The 21,518-nt window shown below is 37.0% G+C and overlaps 2 protein-coding genes across 4 annotated transcripts in view; one reads left to right on the top strand and one right to left on the bottom strand.

Annotated features, from left to right (window-relative positions):
• The window catches only part of LOC6583338 (venom dipeptidyl peptidase 4), a 71,141-nt gene that overhangs the window by 23,541 nt on the left and 26,082 nt on the right, over positions 1-21,518 (top strand). The window contains exon 1 of one of the 3 annotated variants that reach the window (XM_015162819.3): positions 4,602-4,768. The exons of 1 other annotated variant lie outside the window; for it this stretch is intronic. The gene's annotated coding sequence lies outside the window, so the exon portion shown is untranslated. Of the gene's footprint in view, positions 1-4,601; positions 4,769-21,518 lie in introns of those variants that run through there. One more of the 3 variants, XM_002008972.4, reaches the window with a different exon arrangement.
• LOC6583341 lies at positions 2,412-2,999 on the bottom strand. The gene has a single exon (XM_002008975.4). It carries the CDS (start codon positions 2,894-2,896, stop codon positions 2,543-2,545), a length of 354 nt encoding a protein of 117 aa, XP_002009011.1. The 5' UTR covers positions 2,897-2,999; the 3' UTR covers positions 2,412-2,542.

Genomic DNA, 21,518 nt, shown 5'->3' with positions numbered 1-21,518 from the left:
CGGCGTATGCGTAATCCGCGTGCAAGCGAAGCTAAGCCAAGCGTAGTGTAAGCCACAGCACATGTACGTGTTCTGTCCTGGCAAAGGTGATATCAAGCATGCCACCGAGCGCAAAGTACTTGATTAGCGAAAAGAAGTGCGAGGCGGTGCGATGCGATGCGCTGCGGTGCGTTGCGGTTGTCGTTGATGTCGCTTTTGCCGTTGACACCTGTTCGTGGTGTTGCAGGTGCAACTGATAGTTGTTTAGTTTGTTGGCTGACTTAAAGTTCTCAAGGAGCTGCGCAGTCAAGCCGTGCGACTTTTGACTAACTGAACATAGTTCGTGCACAGCCAATCGAGTAATGAGTAAAGTTTAAGCAAACAGCAGAAAATGCTTCCCCATGCTTCCGATTTATTGGCTGCTGCAGCAATTTTTCAATTAATTCCATTGGCTGGTCAATTTTAAAACAAAATTTATTGCTCTGCAAATTTAATAAAAGTGTCTTCCAGCCAGCTGAAAAAATTCATAAAATGATTTATAATTTTTCTCCTCTGCTGCTCGTCAAAGCTGGCCAAAGACTGAGCAAACTAAAAAAACAAATAATAAAAACGAATTGAAATTACGTTATCTTCAATTTGATTTCTCACTTAGCTCACTTATATTCGGCTTGAATATAAGATATTTAATAATATATAAAATTTAAATCAGTTTGTTATAAAACGAATATTTATTAAAAATATATCGATTCTTGTTTGTTGTTTATTGAATGTCCATAAGACTTAACTCAATAGTTACAATTAAAGCTGCTGCTGGAAGTTGGTGAAATAATTTTGCTTGAAATGCATCTCTATAGGAAAACTAATTTCTAGGCTTAAAACTATCGATTTAATGGCCCATCAATTGACAGTATCTACTTAAGCCGTGACTAAGCGAATCGAAGTCAAAAGACTTTAAGCCGATTTGGGCTGAAAGGACTGCTCAATGGCGCCATTGTCAGTGCATTATCGGCTTACCATATGCATGAGTGCAGACACGCACACCCACACACACACACACACACACACACACAGAAATGCAGACACCGGCAGCAGGCAAAATCAGCTGCAGTCAAATATCGAATGCAGCTTCTGCAGTTGTTATCTACAATAGGTAACTACGCAGTGGGCTTACTTTTTGCCCTGCGACCTTCATTTGTCTTTATCCAATAAATATTTCGTCAGGTCATATGTAAGAGCTTATTTATAAGCTGAATATTGAATTCAATTAGCTTATTAAAATATATCATGTATTTATACATATTATTGTATATGATTTTCTTTTTACCATAAAATTATTATAGAAAATCAATTAGTTTCATATGCCATCTTCATATAAAGAGAATTTAACTACAATCTTTCTGTACATTTAACCCGTCCTCGTACTTTTATTTATTCCTATTCTCTCCTAACCAGCTCAGCAACTTTATTAATGAAATTTAAAACGAAAATCAATTTAAATAAATTGCTCTTACACCTTCAGCATACCCATTAGCTGTCCACAATTTATTTACAATAAATATTACGCATACGGCACATAATCCCGTCAATCAACAGCAGGCCAATGCTGAGGCCACAAATTCGACAGCTTACAGTTCTGTTTTTCAGGCTGTGCACATATTTACACTTAATTTAGTGAGTGCCGATGAAAAACGCATTGATTGATTGGCATACATAATCCAGTTAACTAAGGTATCCATTGCAGTCAGCCCGGCACCTCATTGGATTTGGGGCTTGAAATATTTGTGCTGTTGAACTGTGATTTATGGCGCTCTAGGCAAAGTAACCAAGCGAAGCTGGCTTCCCTCAGATTTGTGAGTTTTTCATTATGCGACAACAATTCTGCTCAGCTTAATCAGCAGGAGTCGGGGCCTGCGTGCCTGCCAGTTGGCCTTCCTGCTGGCATAATTGATGAGGACTTGGGTCAAGGTAGAAAAGTAATAAAATTTTTTGGTCTTAGCTTATATTGTTATTGGGGCAGCAAAAATTACGTTACACAACTTAAGCTTTACCCAAAATTCAAATATATTCAAATATATTAAAAATGAGTTTAACATTTTTTGTATAAACCTCTAGAATTATTATAAAATATTTATCAACATATTTGTAAAATTGAGTTTACTTCGCATTTTCAAATAATTACTATTTGAGCAACACAAATAGCTCTACGGAGAGTTAAATAGAATGGAGTCAACTATTAGTTTAGCCAGACTAAAAATTCTTTAGAACTATTTTTAAAGCCTAACATTATACGGTACGAAATTTGTGTAATTTAATAAGCATTTTCGAATTGACTCTAAATTAAAGTTTAACTGTCAATTATAATGCACTCACTCACATACTTATATACATATCGATTTTACTCTACCCCGGTAAATATTTCAATGCTCTTGTGGTTTTCATGCTTCGAATCGCTGCGGTTGGAGTAATTTTAATGTGGACTTATTAAACAAAAACATTTCACTAAAAATATAACTTAAACAGTGAACAGACTGCTTTAAGCAAACGGGGCGTGGCGTAGTCCTGTCTACTGCTTGTCAATCGTATTCTCATTCGACTCTAATGGGCTTTCCCCATTGGGAGCGTCTTGTGCCATTCCATCTATAAATTGGATCATGCGCTCCTCCACTGCATCTTTGGCTAGTTCGTTTCCCGAATCTACGAAATCCGAAAGGTCGGTCGCCAATGCACTGTCCACAGCCAGCTTCATTTCCTGCAGCTCAAAGTTCAGCTGGCGAATGCACAGCAAACTGGATCGGGCTCGCACCAAGGCCTGGGAGATGCGATCCTTCAAATTCGTCTGCTCGATGCGCATATTAGCCGAGTTCTCTCTGAGGCAGTCCAGTACCATCAAACGATTCTCCATATCGTACAAGTCCATTATTCAATTTCCAATTATATAACTGATTTTGTATTTAGTCTCGTGTATTTTGTCGTATTTATTTATATAAATAGTCACTCTCATGACACATTAATGAGTTTGTTGTAGACGCCTACTTGTAAGCCCACCCAACGCATCAGTTGATTGATGACGATTGCCTAATATGTTTATTTGATTAAGCCGATTATGGCTGACTGGCTAATCTGGTTATTCGCTTGGCCCAGACAACAAATCAATGTCATAATAAACTCGAAATTATGATTCTCATAATACTCATTATGCATAATTTAAGTTCCTGGCAATTAAAGTATTAAATGCTTGCCTCTTGCTTCTTGCTCCCTGCTCCTTGCTTCCTGCTTCCTGCTGCCGTCTGTGGGCTGGCATCTCGGACTTTGTGGGCTTTCGCAGCTGCTGTGCTGTGTGTGCTGCATAATTGATTATCCTATGGGCAAAATGTGTCCTTCGCTTCACTCGACTTCTCTTTCGCCTTGGCCAGCAAAATAAATGCTGTTTAACTTATTGTTGATCTAAATGGCGCTGACAAAGTTCGCCGGATTATATTTTTTCTTGAATCTCTCAAGCAGAAACATTAAAATTTCTTTCCAAGTTTCTCACTTTTCCTTAATTTGTTTTGTTAATTGGTCAAAGCACTTGATTTCGGCGCATTAGCTCTAAGGCTATCTTGCCACAGCATCTACTGTCGACTGTCGCCTGACCCCTATCCACTGTCCCCTGTCCGGAGATTTGTTTGCCCTAATTGGATTAATTGGCATGCTGCGGGTTTGCCTTGAGGCGGTGTGAAATTCTAAAATTTCTTTACTCTTCGTTTTGACGAAGGTTACGACAATTTAATCCAGAATATGGCTTAAAAGTGGATTCGGGCAGAAGTCGATTTTCAATTAAAACTACTTAAAAATGTGTACAGTAAAATAAAATTTGTTAAAAAATATAAATATTTAATATATATATTTCCAATGCAATAAATTTGCTCGATTTAGCTTTTCTGCTTTTTCTGATTAGAATATACAAATTGAACGAAAATGTTCTGAATATTATGATTACTTGAACAGTTAATCGAACGTTATAGCATAATCAAGATACGGCCAAATTCATATCGTCCAAATTGAAATTCATGCTCTGATTATGCATAGAAGATTTTCGGCAGAGCGCCAACTCGTTAAATCGCCAATATTTAGCGATTTGATCAATTTGCCCGCACAAAATGACAATTCATTGAACAAATATTACGTATACGCAGCGGACGTTAATGAAATATTAAGCCAGGCGCCAGCAACTAAAACAAAACAAACTTTAATCCGAGTCATCAAACCCCCAACGCACTCAAAGCCAAACAATTTGTCGTCAATTTAGCTAGAGTCACACACACACACGCACACACACACACACAGACTGGCGCTCTGCTGTCGTGCTTTACAGTTAAGTGCCGAGGCAGCTAGCGACACCTGTTGCCTTCGAACAGAAACTTCCACTCAATTCGACGCGCTCACTCGTTACGGTGGCGCCGCTCCTCGCACATTTGTTGTGCTCTGCTCTTTCGCCGGCAACAACATTCACGCTCATTTGTGATTTGGCGGCATCCGACAATCCGGTTTTTCTCACTCTATGCTCTGCGCTGCGTTTCTCACTCTGCGTTGGAGAACTGACGATTCCAGATGTGGCTTTGGCATGCTTTGAACTCAGTTTACAATTCAGTTGTCGCTTGTTAGTCGCCACGTGCGGTTCGGCTGCTAACTTTTGCTCCGGCTCTGGCGCCCTCTTTCTGTCTTTTCCTCAGTCGCGCGTGTGTGACCAAATAGTGCGCAACTTTCTCGCGCGTCGTTGTAGGTGTGTGTGTCCCCACGTTGAGGCTGTGTGAGTGTCATTCGCGTGCTTTAATGTACAAATACACCGACAAGTGCCACAGATGTGTAGACAAACGGGCGGACAGTCGAGCGGCCTAGCGGACGGACATTCATTTCCATTGCGTTGACGTTTGCAATTTAGCGCAATCTATATGAATTCTGATTCTGATTCTGATTTTTTTTTATCATTTTTTCCCCGCATATTCATCATTAATGTGTTTTTCACACTACTATCTGTTTGCCTGGTTGTCTGTGTGATTGTTTGCTTGGTTGCAACAAATTTAAAACTGTAATCAAATATCGAGTTTCATTCACAACTTTAATTTTCTTGTTGTGCATTTGCTTTGCCAAAATCATTTTTTATTTGCTTATTCCGACGCCAACGCCGACGCCGCCTCCGATTTGTCTGTGACCACAAAACTTGGCTCGCTTGATTTTATTTGGCTGCTTCACTGGTGAAATTATGTTTATAAAACTAAAAGAATAACAAACAAAAAAGAAAACGAGTCAAAAATAATGTTGCAATGCAAGGGAAGTTACTGTGTTCTTGCCCAGAGTTTACCAGACTTGGCTGCATGCCGAACTGACAAAATAATGCATTAAACTAATTGCAAAATGTGTGCGTTGCGTGATTTCTATATGAGCAAGTCAGTAAATGTATTTGTCATAAATTTGATAAATAGAAAAAAAAATTTAATTAAAACAAAAAATGCAAATGAGAACATAATTCTGAGAAAAACGTAATTAATGCGGTAAATATATCAGGAAAATATAAGAGTGTTTTAATAACCAAACCAAAATTAATGAATAAATTAATATATCAACAATATTTTCCTTAGAAATTGCTACACAATTTTATACATAATAAATTGAGCAGTGGCTTACAAAGTTGTGTATAAAAAAAAAATGTCAATAATGATTTCATACACTTTAAATGATATACATATGTTATAAAAAAAAAATACAGATTAATCCATAGGGTATTTTCTTGTCCAACCAACAGAAAGCAAATATCATAATTGCTTGTTTGTTGCTTTATAAATATTTAATTAAGTTAAACAAATAATTACAACAAATTGTCTTAGTTTAACACGAGTGCACAAATGTTTAAAACAAATAGCAAGCCCGATAAGAAAACGTGCTTGGAGATTATTCAAAAGTAGATCATATATTTTTACGTATACTCCATGTATACATAAATATATTCACAGGCCGCTTCAGCAGTCGCACAGCAGACAGCTGTAAAAATTATACATATATGCCATTCTGAATGTTCTACATTTGTGTATATTATATTTACGCATTTATTAATATCGATGTTTGTTTCCAACAGATATATACATATATATTTTTGTACTCATTCACAAAAGTCAAATGAGTATATTGGTTAGCTGAACGAACCATTTCAATTCTCTTAATGCAGTAGTCGTGAACCTTGAGTTCAATTTGTTTTCCAATTCAACCAATAGGCACGTGGCAATCGGAAAATGCATTTTATAGTATATCATAAGGCTTGGTAATTTAAGTGCCAAAGAGTTAAAATAAAATCAATTGGAAGCATGGTGAATCTGGGGTTTCATACAGTCTTTCGGCTAGAAACTTAAATGGTAGCGACTAAACAACTGCTGTCATCCTCTATTAATTTGCACACAAATTATATATTCACCAGTTGAGGGCGTGTCAAATAAGAACATTAATCTGGCAGTGAATTAGTATTCTGCAGTCGGTAATGCCTATATTTGACTTGTTATATATGTGTATGTGTGTTTGTCTCTATTCAGACACCGTCTACAAATTTCATGCGGAAAACGCTGCGTATGAGTAATTTCTAGCACTTTTGAGTATTGTTGCAAGTTCGAAACCAAAAACTGTTTTCTATTTTTAATGTGAATAGTGTTATATTTGAATACTTGTTTTAAGTACCAATTTGCCGCTGGCAATGCAAAATCGCGATTTAGTTATGTGGAGCTCAAATCTTCTGATAGCATTTCATGTACTAAAAGTCACTTAAGCCTATGCAAACTTTTCTCCGTGTCTTTATTTTCAGCTCTCCTTGCAATAAATACACAATAGTATTAAAACTCATACACAAAAACTAGGCCTTACTTATAGAAAATACCCCGAAACGCCCCTCTCGGAAGTACCCACCAATTAAAAATGTATAATACACAAATAGATACAAAAATATTGATTGACATGGTAGTGAGATCATTATTGTATGGTTGAGAATCCACCTTTACGCTTAGGGATCTTTCGGAATTCCCCAAGCAAGACGTCGACTTTGCCTGATTTGCTGCGGTCATCGGCTCTCTGACTTTCCCTTATAGTATTTTCCACACATACAAATGAATTTATTGCCGTTACAAATGCAGTAAGCTGCACTCGGCATAGTTCTTCTTCTTCTAAACTAAACTCTAGCATTTATTTAATATTCTTGAGCTTAAAATAAAAAAAAAATTACAATTTATGATTTCCAGTCGAGTAAGCAATATTTAAAATAAAATTAAAATTAAAGCAATATTTAAAATAAAATTACTTTGTAGGCGGGGCTCACTTGTACAGCCCGAAGTCCCTAATTAACAAGCTTGATTCTAAAGTACAACAGACCTTGTCAATGATATTGCTCACTCAGCTATTCAAGTGCTACATATATGTATATACGAGTACAAAAACTGTATAGTTATCATAACGAAAAATCTTGTTTGAACGGAAAAATTTAATTATTAAATAATATTACAATTGTAAAGCATGACGTTTTACCAATCGCATTTAAATCAGCAATTATGCATTAATTTAATGTCTGAGCGTGTTCAGTTGTAACTAATTAGATTTTAGATGAATTCACAATTATAATTACTGTAAAGTGTATTAAATTTAAATAAAAAAAGGTAATTTACTGACCTATACCAGTTCAATGGCAGTGAACAACAAATACAAATTTCATTCCTTAAATTTAATTAAATTATGCATTACATTGAAAGTGATATTTTATATCTAAAAGACTTTTTCTTAGACTCCAGCTGACTCTCATTGTTGCACCTTAGATCATGTCAGTCAAGATCTGTAAATGTTTCGCAATTCTCTTCGAAAACAAATCTATTTAAAAATGGAACCTCAGCTAGAGAAAGTCATTATTTAAATATACTCACAATTGTGCGAGAATTTATGCTAAATACTGAATGAATAGCTTCTACTGTGTGGGCTAGGGCTAGGTCTAATGTGCCTGTGTCTTGCGAACATTTCTATTTACAATTAAAAGCCCCGCTATTTGCCAACTATTGAAAGGCTGACCGTATTCAATACAAGTTATATCTTGTATGGCACGTAAATCAGATAAAGCAACAACATAAACAAGAAGTTAAATGAATTGATTAATTTTAACGAGTGGTCGCTGCTGCGGCAGCAGCGTCCACTTAACGGGATGTCCACACCACAGAGTGTAAAGAGAAAAGACTGAAAATTATAAAAATAATTAAGCAGCAGCTGCAACAACAACAACTACAGCAACAACAACAATAAGAAAGGCTCGACAAAAGTTGACAATTTTAATGATGTTTTAAAAGTCGACATCCGAGGCTTTTGTGCCGCTTAATTAACACTTTTGCAGGCGTGCGGCAGCCAGGCAGTCGGTGTGTGGGAGGCGTGTCAGTATGGGACTTCAAGTCTACAATAAGCTGGCTGGTTATTTAGGGCCTCATGCTCACATTTCCTTTTTCTGTTCTTTTTTTATGAATATTAAACAGAGATCTGCGCCAACAAATCGTTTGCGATAGTCAACCGAAAGCCGTGCGGATTTGTAGAGTGCGCACTGAATTTATGCAAAATTCTAGTTCCTATTCGCATTCGCATTCACATTCGAGTTGCAGTTATTTATTTTTTTATCTTCTATTTCCTTTTATTTTCGTCTACATTCTATTTTTGTACTTTTTGACATATTGGAGTTTTGCGGCAGCTTCATTGCGCATTCAAGTGGCCCCATTCACCAAATGAAACTGAGTATACAAAAACACCAAAAAAAAGGGAAAATAAAAATAAAAACCAAAACTTTTCTACACGGCCAATTGGGCATTTAAGTCGTGAATTCAAAGCTGGCTTCGCCCCGTTTCGCGCTTTGGCTGAATTGACAAAACAGCTGCAATGGTCCACGGTTGGGGCTGATGGAGCGAGCTGAAGCTGATGTTGGTGCGCAATTTTCATTAGGCTTACAATATTTACGTACGGCACAATTTGAGGCTCCTTTGAATTACGTATGCGCAACGTGTTACGCGCGCGTAGTAAAATGCGTCAAAGCCTAAATAAGCAAAAGTAAATACCAATAAAAGCGCCAACAATGACTGTCAAAATACAAAATACCAAAAAAAAAAGGCAAGAAAAACAACAACAACCGTGGCCCCTCAGAAAGGTAAACAAAATGCGCCGAAAAGGCAAACATTTGCCAACAAAATGAGCTAATTAGATGCCCATTAAAAAGTCATATAAATTTGTTGTACTCGTTTCATCCCCCATCCCTTTAATGTTGGCTCGCCTGGACTCAGCTGGGTGATTAATTTTCATATTATTACTAAATGAAAATAACATCAAAGAATGACCATCTCGTGCTGGTCGAATATCAAATACTCTTTCGCTCTTTTACTCCATAAGAGAACGTTTGCAGGCAATTTTATAAATTATTTCCAAGCTAGATTTTTAATGAATTTTATTTGTATATAACATACATTTTAAAAAATTGTTTCTATTTAAAAAAAGAAAAGTTTATAAAGCCAAAGTTTTACATAGATTATACCGCGTCATATTTCACAAATGCAATATAATATCTGCTGCAAGGATGTAGAAGGGTCCAGCACAAAAACGAAAAAAAACGAACAGATCTGGACATTACACGGAAAGGTCGAGTGCTGGGGCGGGGGAAAAGAAAAACATGTTTCACCTTTAGCCATATTTATGCATAATGAGAGTGTCGACGAGTATAATTAACAGTGAAAGGCAGCTCGTGCGTCAAATGCGAATATGCAGCAACGACGCACGCTCAATGACCTTTCACACATATGAACATAGCCACACAGAGCCACACACACACACACATTCACCTTCACATGCCTTCAATACATTTGCTTAAATTAAATGCAACATATTCATGAATGAAGAAAACTAGCACGCCCTGAATGCGGCCATTTTGTAGTTACATTCAAAACACGCCATTTTGAAAGTGGCATACCATATGCCATGTGCATACAATTCCTTTATGCCTTTATGCTAAACGATTCCTTTCACATATTTTGAAGCTCACACACTGCATAGGAGCATGCAAAAGACCCCCAACAAGAGCCACTCGAGCAATGAATATCATCTGCATTCAACTTAATTTTTGTTCAATTTAATCCACAGTAAACATGTTGCATGATGAATAAGTTTTCAATATTTTAAAATATAATAGAGCTATCGAATTAAAGCTGCCTTTAAATAAATTCACATGCAATTTTAATCTATATAAATTAACAGCTTTTATTTTAATATGAACAATTTTTTGATTCGATGTATATTCATCAAATAGTTTCTATCATCTATTGTTTATTTAAGTGTTTACCGATTATTGCCTATATTGAGTTAAATATTGTTTCAGTCAAATAGTAAAAAATTATTCATAGAGACCCGTTAATTTGTGATTTATTGTATTTCAATTGGCATTTTTTATTGCAAAAGTAAACAAATATTTAAAGTGAAGTACAAATGCAAATAATATTAAAATGTGGCTGTGTAATGTGTGAAATGCGAGCTGTTTGAAATGAACTGTCAATTAATTTCATTTTTATATTAAACACAAAATCATGACTGATGCAATATGAATACACAATATATTATTACAATCGTTTTTTATAGCAACTTTTGCCATTTCCCATTTGACGACTTTTTATATTTATTAACCTAATATTTAATTAAAAACCTGACGTACTCATTGCAATTGTAAAAGTCAGTTCAAACGAGCCAACGATAGGCAGGAATATAGCCATAGAAAAGATAAAATATATATATTGCTCAGATAATAAATCTTGTTTTGTGCAAACTAGCATTTGCTCACAGTTCTCCTTTACTGTGTTATTATTGGAATATTTATTTTAAATTATAATTATTAACATCTTCTGATCTATATACTATGTTTGTCATATACAAGTTCATTAAAAATTCTTATCATCATCTCACCATCATTAATTTTGATATTTGAAAAACTAGCCTTTTCTTCTTAACCAAGCAACAAAGGTTTAAAAACTGATTATTTAATCAATTCTCAATCTATTTTGTCATAAATCAGCAATTTCATACGCAATCCCATACTAAATCAGTCTTGTGATTATAAAAAAACTTTTTGATTAAGAGGGCAATGCATCAATTCTCATTCTAATCTATTTTATCTACAACAAACCGACAAACGCCGCCAACTTCCAAAATGGCTAATAATATGAGATTATCGCTAGAGCACAGCTGCCATTCTAAAGTTTTATGGCAACAGATTTGTAAGCGCTGCCCTAATTAATACAATAACAAATTACAAACATTTATCTCATTCGCACACAGATAGAAAATTCTAAAAAAAAATAAGTAAAAGCACCAACAAAACTTTTTATTAAGCGCTAGTTTTGACCCCTTTACCCCGATCCCTTCAGCTCCAACCAGTGCCACAGCCACAGCCCAGCGCGCTCGTTGAGGAGACGCGTCCGCTTGCCCTTAGCATTTTGGCACAGCCGGCGGACACGGCACAAGTGGCACTTCAATTAAAATGATTGTCTTCATGTTGGCCAACCCCACAGAGAGGCTGTCAGAGGAGCGGGTGTCAGTCAGTCAGTCACTATTCCAGTCAGTAACGAGCTGCCACAGTGCGCCCTCTCATTCATGCCTCATTGTGGAGCAACGGCAGCTATAGCAGCACTTAATGTGCTGAAAATAACGCACTTACACGTACTTGTCTAATTCATTTAATTACGCTTACAATTACTGTAATTCTGTTTGTGAGCTGAAAAAATATAAAAACTCTTTCACGCATTTGTCTTAGATTTCATTTTTTATTAAAAAGAAAATCGAAAAAAAAACAGGCAAAGTTTTCAAAGAATTTCCGTCATAATTGAATTAGGTTACTTGTGCTCAGTGCTGGACTTTATGGCCGAATTTTATCTTATCACTAACTAGTAATATTAAAAAACCACTAGTAATTGTGCTGTGGTCGGCTATGCCCCACTTAAAGATACCCTTTTGCTAGCGTTGTAAATTGTATAGCTAAAAGCTAAAACCTAACCGACCCGCAGCTTATCACATATATGGTTACCCAATCTATAACAAATCGAACTAGTAATTGTTAAAAAATATCTCAATACTATCCTCATCAGTCATCTGGGACAGAAATTATATTTACATAAATCTCAAATCTTGCTTAAGCTCGAATGAAAAAAGTAAATATGAACTCAAAATAGAAAATTCCATTTTGGTTGCTTCAAAGGAAATGTGCAGAGCACGCTGCAGTCAAAATCCATAAATATGTCTGATTGGCATAAACAAGGTAGTACAAGTAACGATTACGGCCACTCAGAGTCATTAAATATGTCATGTGAATCAGATCGATAAGATTGTGCTGTTAGCCGATTATGTTATCGTATCTTAGCAATTAGCACTATAAATTTTAGCTTGCCTTCGCCACAGCTCAATCCACTTTCTGTTCCAATCAAGCTATGAAATGCAATTGGAAATTCGACATTTACTGAAATACCAAAGGCCCAGAGGAGAGGCGAATATGTGTTGAATCTATTTGCCTTTGTAGCATCTACGAAATGTTCATAAAGCTTGCAAATTATGCACAATAGACCAAGTATAAACAGCCAGGAACTTTGCTTTTGGGTCTATTGGCCTAGTGGTTTGCTTACAACCACCCCCTTCTCTCCCTTCCTTTGTTAGAGTGTGTTCCTTGAAGTTTTGCATTTTCGTGAAGATTCGTTCCTGGTTTGCGTTTCAACAATCAACAGAGTCTTGAATATGTTTGCTTGCTGCGAGCTGGCCAAAAACAAAGACAGAACCCATATATATGTATAGCAGTTACATACAGATCTGCACCTCTCGCTAGGGTCGCACATATAGATGTGGGCCTGCTGTGGTGCCAAAATCAATATTTAAATTAAAGCAACAATGTTTTGAAGGAATATTCGTAACGTAAAATCAGAATACACTGTAAAATATGAAAGAAGATATTTATATAAATATATACTAATACATATATATAGAGATATATGTACATTAGAGATACATATGACTGTGGCCAGAACAAAAGACTTGGGGACCTTGTAACAGTTTGCAGTGGATGTTTTGGTACACTGAGAAAAAAAAACAGTGATATTTACCAAGAGTACAACAAAGTTAAGAGTTCTGTTTGCAATTCCCATTAGGAAAACTCTAATTTTGATTAAAAATTCTTGAAGCGCAGCAGAAAAGAGATTTTATACCTATTTGTAATTTTAAAATATTATATAATATATTCAAATTTTCATAATATTTTTCTCAGTGTGCATAAGGCTGGGAAGTGGGCGTGTGTGGACGACTGTTGCTAATTTGTTGCTTTTGTGCTGGCTGCTAGTCGTATTTTTTTACATCCGAGCACTTTGGTATTGGTCGGTCGAGTATTTTATATGGGCTTGCTGGCTCTGCTTGTTGTGTCTTTTAATTAATAGCTTTGTCGGCGCATGGTCGCTCCTATTGTCACTTGGCAATGAGCTGTGACCGAAGGCATTAGCTTTGATTAGTCTGCAATGAGCTTTAAGATGGCCCTGTGTGGGCGTCCGTGGGCGGGCGTGAGAACAGCTTTAAGGATTACTAAGCAAATACTCAACAAAAGATGGAACATTCCCAGCGACTTAAGTGGGGTTTCATTACTGCTCGTGAATGGAATTCATTTCCTAGCATTACCGTTTATCGAGTACAATCTCTTGAGCTCATCTCTTGGACCTCTTCTCTTCCCGCAGACTCGGTCTTCTTTAATACTATTGCACTCTATTAACATAGGCAGATCCCGACCTTTAACTGACGTCCCTACTAAAACACCTCTGAGCACCGTTATTGATTTAGTCGAACAGTGCAATCCATTCCAAATGGCGAATGTATTGAAACCCATTATCAAAGGGCCTTTTAGGAGACAATAATACAAAGTACTTTAATCATCATGAGTTGTTCCTGTGGGGCAGACAGCCGAAGTAAGCTGAAAGTAATTGGCTGATGGCCCAAGCAAACTATACGAGGACATCTTTAAGCCAACTGAGGAGCCTGCCTGCACTTCGAGCTCAAACAGGGTGCAAATGAAAGTGCCGTCTGAGTGTATTTGCCACAAGCTGTTGCCAGTCTCAGCATTTGTTTGTTGCCTGACTTTTCATTGTTGCAGCTTCATAAATAAGTATATAAATTTTATTTTCTACTGGCGCTCCAAGGCAGAGGGAGATAGCGAAAGAGAAAGAGAGACAGCTGAACAGAGGTTGGCACCATAAAATTGTCACAGTTTCTGTGCATATGTCTGTCTTTCAGTAAGAATGTAATTGTATATATATGTGAGTGTATATGTGTGTGTGTGTACAATGCTTATTAATGTCAGCCATAAAGCAAATTGCATGTGCGTCCATTTAATAACCAAACATCTGCCCAAGGCCATAAAAACTTTGCTTCAACTTTTCCAGCTAAATTAAAAGCTCCTTTAGTTCGCCTTTGGCGTGTGTGTGTTTGTACGGGTGTGTTTGTAAGGAAAACTAGTTTTAATAATGTGACAGACTTAAGTGAAATATAAAAGTATTTTATTAACCGCAACTTTAGGCAAACATCAAAACGTCATAAAAGCAACGCCTTTAGCAACAACAACAGCAAAGCAAGACCAAAGTAAATTCACTCTGCGCCAGTTTCTGCTGCTGCACCCGGACATATGAAGATTAAATGATAAGAATATTTATTTAATTTAATGTGTCTCCAAATGCCATCCAAACGAGTCCATGAAATGCCTGCAGCACAAATGTTTTCAAAACAAAACTTGTCCTGTTATGGCTAAACAAGCAAATATTGATTCAATTTTGTGCACAACAACAAGAAAAAAAAAGTCATTTCAAATAATGGAAATAAATATGCGAATTTCCATTTGTTTTTATTAAATTATAGAAAAACATAAAATTCTTCCACCTTTGGCTTTCTTCACTTTCTGTATATCGAATAAATCTTTTGTCTCATACATCAGATTTTGGACGAGCTAGATCTATCCCTTTGATTTCAGGTGCTAGAGCGAGACAGCTACTTAGTCTTGATTTCTAACACAGCACTGTTAAAGCTAAGTGACTCTGTTAATAATTTAGTGATGGCAATGTTAGCAGAATAGTAGAAAAGGAATTCCAATTTAAAGATGTTAACAGGCATTGCTACCTCACTATCACACATGTTTATTAATTTGGTTCAATCAGTTCTCAATACACTAGTAACTAGAATATTCTGCTGATAGATAATAAGTTTCTTTTGAAACGACACAAAGTTTCTCTTTGAAATTTACTCTGCTGCAACTCGCAACGATACATTAATCAATAAGTTCCTTTTGGCCACAACCAATAAACCAAATTTATGCTGCTGCCAGCACTTTGCATCAGTTTATCTCATATGTAGCTGTCAACAAATTGGTGACATATTGATCGGGATAAAGTCAAAGCTCACAGCGCGCTTAAGCGAGGCCCAGTCAACTGATAAGGTGATAAGCAACGGGCAATTCGGCCAATGGCCAAAAATGAAAACAATTAACGTCACGCCAAATCCTTTGCATTAAAGAAGACTTATTTCGCATTCACATTGGCTCCAGTTGGTCTCGGTCTCGGTCTCGGTTTCAATAGTTTGCTAATTGGCTGGTGCCATAAAACTTTATTACTTTCGAATAAGTTTCTCTGCAGAGCTAACAGAAATAAATAAAAAATATATATATAAAAATACAGATTGCACTGCTGCCGGAAAACTTGTAACTTGCTTGACAGCCCAGTTAAGTATCTAAATGTTATGGCAACATTTTGTTGCATACATTTTGGCTGCTGGAAAAGCTGTTCAGATTCATGTGCCATGCATTTTAGGACTTGGGCATTAATAAAGATTATTTTCAGCTTACGGCTGTCAGAACAACACGAAGCACGCAGTGAATGAAAGCAAACTAAAAGTCAAGAACAATCATAGGAACTGACTAAATCTTATTTGTATAATTTACATGTTGTACATGCCAATGAATATTGGATTATGAATGAACTATTTTATGCAATACACTTGCTTCAAAGAAGTATGAATATCAATCGGTAATTTCCCATTTTTATATGAATTATACTGTAATGCGTATTTAATTATTTTTAGTCGCATTTTATATATAGTCCTTTTAATATTGTTAGCTTAAGCTTCACAAAGGTCATGTAGCCATGTTAGTTGCTAAAGTCTTTAATTAAGCCAGCTTAAGCGCTAAATTCAAAAAATCAGAAATAAACTGAAAGTGTTAAGCCACGAATGTGTGAGTTGACTTTAGAGCTTGTACAATCTAATAATACTTTATGCTTAATTTTATTCATTTAATTTATAAAGTTTTAAATACGAACTCGTGTAACATTTCCTCTCTTATGCGATGTAAAAGCATGAGTGCAGAGCAGAAGTAGAGGAATCAGTTATGCGAATGCAGCTCTTCATTTAAGTTGGCCATCTGTTTAAGCCACAACGTGGTGCGGTACAGATTGTGGAATTTTATACGCAAAGTGTATGTATATATAAGCAAATCAGATAATAAATGGAAGCTGGCAAGGAAAGGAGCCTGCAACAGCTGTACTCGCCCTGAGTGCACGCTCAGCTGCTTAACTCTGGCTTGCTTAACATTTTAGCTTAACATTTTGCGGGGAATTTAATATATCGTGATTAAAAGTAAAGAGTAATTACATAAAAAAATAGTATAACAGTTTTGCATTTAAGATTTCATTTTCCGATTTACGCACTTCAATTTCATATGCTTTAAATATTCTGGCGTACACTACGTATCCACAATTTCCAAAGCAGTTATAATGGCCCCACATCAGCTGCACCTTCCCTGCTCCTGGAGCTCCCCTTTTGGTGCTCCTGCAACCTTCAGCTGGCCCATGATGCTGCCTTTTAGAGGCGTTTCTGCAATGCGGCGAATGCACTGAAATAATTTTTATTAAAATGTCAACAGTCTGGCAATGAGCATTAAGCATGGGCATTGAAGCCTGCCAAGAGCTAAAATGTTTGCCAGCAGCACATTGCAGTCATCTACGTACGAGTGTGTGTGTGTGTGTGTGTGTGTGTGTGTTTGTCAAGTAGGCACGTGTGTGTGAGAGAATGTGCTTGGCTGGGACAAAAAGCAGACGCCATGTGAGGTAAAACACGAATCTACACTAAGTGCCCATAAAGAACACCCAAATGCAGCAATAAGTTATAGCCATCGAGTGAGCACCGCAAATAATACTTTTCCAATAATTGTACGATATAATAATCTCAGCTTTACTTTCGAGTGCATTACACAAAACTTTCGAGTATCCCGCTGGCATGGGAGTGTTGCAAGTCTATGGAAGTTTTCAGGCGAATCACGTTCCCCTATATGTGGAAGCATAGTAATGTGAAACGTGTGGCAATTAGTAGGCAATGATAATTCCTGTCTAAGCATTATAGTTAGAAGACTTTTGGGCGCAGTACACAGCAAAAAGAAGACCAACCTGTTTCGCATATCAATGAGAACTGAGAGCTGAGAACTGGGAGCAGAAAAACTTCCATTTACAGCTGTCTCTGAGAGATTCCACTTGCTGCAGTGCTTGGAAAAAATGTTAGCATACTGTGCAGCAGTTTCTTGCTGCAATTTTCTGCAGCGTCTCTGTGTGCTTCTTTCGCCCTTTATAGCTCTTTTAGGGCTGCAACGAATTGGTAGCTCATGAGATACAGCTTAACGCCAGCAGCAGCAACAGCAGCAAAAAGGGGAAAGACACACAATACAGAGGAGATTAGGGAAATTCCAAACATTTTTCTGCTCAGCTAACTGGCCAAGTTCATAAGTACGCACTTCAATTAACTGTACAAAAATGTATAAAAAAAATTTAAAACTTGGATAAATGAAAAACGAAAAAGAAAACTTGGAAATCGACTCCCAGCTTAAAAATAAAACTTTATGTAAAATCGTAAATATTTACGACACAAAAAGTCGTTGCTTATGGCTGCTAAATCTCACTAAGCTCAAATGGAACTTTCTTATTGTTGTTGCTGTGGTTGTTGTTGTGGTTGTTGTTGTTGGCTTCGGCTGCGGTTAGTGGCTGAAGTTGCTGTCTAAGGCCGTAAAATTTGATTTTTATTTGACAGTTATAATGTACTCGGGTCTATATTGAAATATTTATGCCTTAATTCCGAGCTCTACAATTAAACGAGGAAAATAAGGGAGTTGCGATTCTGGAATGTGGAATACGGAAACAGTTCACATTTCAGGGCTGTTTAATATTTTCCAATTTGTTTAATAATTTAATCATAATAATTTAATTTACAGACTTCACTATTTCGTCGCTTAATTGAATATTAATATTTCATTCACAATATATACAACAAAATTACTATTTAATATAATAGCAAAAGGAAACCCATAAATATTAAAAAAAACAGACTGACACTGACTCGTAAATCTTCGCACACTTGTCCAATAAAGCGAAGAATTTTCGACAGCCAACTCGTAAAATATTGTATACGAAAAAGGCAAATAATACAAATACTCGAAGTTCGATTGCAATAATAAAGACCGAATGGCCGGCAAAAAATGTCGTATATATGTAAGTATGTATATATATATGTTACGACTGTAGGCAAATAAATTGCATTATCGTTGATTTGTAAATTTATTGCGTGTAAACAAATTGCTTATACAACAAATCAATTGTTGTTATTGTACTTGTTACGGCCCTAGAGTGGCAGGCAATGAAACTGCGAGAAGGCAAAATTGAATAGCTATCAAATCGCTGAGGTCCAAAGGAGCAGTCGCAAAATAATCAAATTTTAGAGCGCATCCAAAGTGAACAACTTTTGCAGAAAGGCAACTTGAGCTGTGAGTATGCCTAGCTACAGTGGCAGCTACAACTCTTCTACAATATACTTTGTTCTTGAAGGCAATTTAAGTACACAATCCCATAAAATCGTTTCACAAATTGCCAAATCATTAACTTCTAGTCACCGGCCATAAATCAAGAGCCATTTTGAGCCAATTGCCCAGTCATGTGTAGCTAACTTGACGTAGTTATTATTTAGGGTATTTTCTTTGTTTATATAAAATTTACAATGAGTAAAAAGAGAGACTTAATGCTATGAGTAAGCGCAATTTTGATGTTTTATCAAATCTATCTCACCTGCCCATCTGTCTTAAAATCCTAAAATACAGTTATTCTGACTGCTAAAAAAGTTGTAAGAAATATTTACACATAAAGAGAACAACTTTTCAATATTGAATTTATCGCATCCCTAGCTTAAGTCTTGGCTCTATGTACATAGGATAGTAACGAATAGCTTCCACATTAATTCCATATCTCTCATCTCAGCCTACCTTACTGAGCAGCATATAGCACTTCATAACAAGACACTTCATATCAAGATGATTTATTCTTTTACTTTTACTTAATTTAGAGACTTATAAAATTTATTATGAAAATGTACACTTCAAATTAAACTATTGCTTAACAAGAAACCAAAATATTTACTTGAAACTTAGCCGAAATTTAATTGCAACTGCGCTGTGCGCGCTAAACAATTCGACTCCAACTTAAAACTAAACAACGAGCAGTCTGCTTTGAGTTACAGTCTTATTCTTGTTTAATAATGAGTTTCATAATTAGAATCACTATCAGTTGAAATAGAAAGATAGGGGATTGAAGAGAGTTACCTTTATAGTACTTTATAGTACTCTTAAGAGTAGATATGTTTTTCAAAATAAAAGAAGCATTTTAATTCTCTACTATAAACTATTTTAAAGCCAATTCATTGTGGCGCTGCCTGGATTCAGTAAATTCATGAGCTCTCCAACTTCTTCGTTGGCTTGCTCGGCAACCCGTTCTCAGCAAATCCATTAAAAAACAGGCAGCGGAAAAATGTACACTTCTTGAATGTTTCCGCACAGTTTGCTTTTGCAGCACTTGCACTTTTCAGCGCCAGACGCTCGATGCCCGAAAGGGCTGCTGCCCGCAACCAATTTTTGGGGCATAAATTCGTTTGGCTGGGCACGCACAACAAATTAAAAGGCACTGAAAAATCGTGGGTCGACTTAAAAAAAAAAAAAAAAAGAAAACATAGAAAAACACTGAGAAAACAAATAGCAAATTGAGTTGGGTGTTGCCTTGGCCTTTAGTACTTCAGACATTTTCACACAACAATTTGGCTCGGCTTTGTCTTGGGCACTTTTAGCAACTGATTATTCGGCTTAGTAGGGCCACTTGATCCGTCGTTACATGCACGTCTTGGAAAAAAGAAGCAAATTGACACTGAATTTAATTTTGCGACAGGACCAAGGGCGTTGGGCGTTGGGCTGGGGCGGGGGTGCGGTTGGGTTAGGTGTGGCGCGTTTTTGCCGCGACTTCTGACATTTGAATTGGTAATTTTCGTTTCGCTGAATGCCAGCCCATAAAAACTACGCACACAGTCGCACTCAAGCGCTCCCACACACACACACACGTACAGACAGTCTTTAGTCTTGTTTATGCCACAACGGAAATTGCCTTTTTTGTGCGTCTTCCGGCCGCCATTCCGTCAGCATTGCGTTGCCACCACGAGCCACCGTCATATTTGCCGCATCGTTTGGCATCCCCCTGCCGCCGCCCCCATTGTGCTAACGCCTTTAACTCAAACTGTAACTGACAGCCGCCGCTGCAGGATGACTGCTCCTCGCTGGCACTCTTTCGACACTCGACACTCGGCATGCCACGCATAAAGCTGTCAATGTCAATGTAACGTGTTAATTTCAAAGTGGTTTAGTTTGTTGACGCAGCTTGTTAGAAAGACAGAACCGAACCGTTGCCGGGGTAGCCGAGGCACCCCCTCACCCTTCCTTCACAGCAGCCACCCAAGTACGAACAGCAGCAGAAGCAGCACCAGCACCAGCAGCAGCAGCGCCAGCAGCAGTGGCAGCATCTGTGGTGCTTCCTCATTCCAATATGTGGGGCATAAAATGTTTTGTGTCAAAGCACATGTGGTTTTAATGCCTAAGAGCAACAGGATCATGTGCAGAGGGAACCCTTTTTTGTCCCCTTACCACAGCGATTGTCAGCTCGTGTTTCGCAACTCCATCTTCGACTGCCGCTCCTGCTGCTGCTGCTCTGGCAGTTGATTGATTGAAGTCTTTTATGCTGACTGCTTAGCAGTTGGTCTGTTGACGTCGTTCGCCTTTTGCTGGGCACATTAAACTTATTGATTAGTTGGGAACAGGCTGAATGTGAGGGGGCCCAGCATGGTAACTAGCTGATGCCACAGGACTAGTGAAATATTTCCATTTTCTAATGATTAATTTATCAAACGAGCGCGACAGAAACAGCCACAAGCCCAGCTCTAATGAGATTTTATACTCAAAGAATTCTTGGAATTTTATTACTTTGTACAAATATTTACATAATAAAATAGAGACTTTTATTTATTTAAATAGTACAAAAATAAGTATATATAATTTTTTCTCTCACTAAACAAACTTTTATACTTATCTTTTTTGATTTTATTCGTTAAAA

The sequence above is a fragment of the Drosophila mojavensis genome, unplaced genomic scaffold (assembly GCF_018153725.1).
Source record: "Drosophila mojavensis isolate 15081-1352.22 unplaced genomic scaffold, ASM1815372v1 contig_74, whole genome shotgun sequence".
Taxonomy (NCBI): domain Eukaryota; kingdom Metazoa; phylum Arthropoda; class Insecta; order Diptera; family Drosophilidae; genus Drosophila; species Drosophila mojavensis.
The sequence above is the reverse complement of the archived record's forward strand: the minus strand, read 5'-3'. Positions and strand labels throughout refer to the sequence as shown.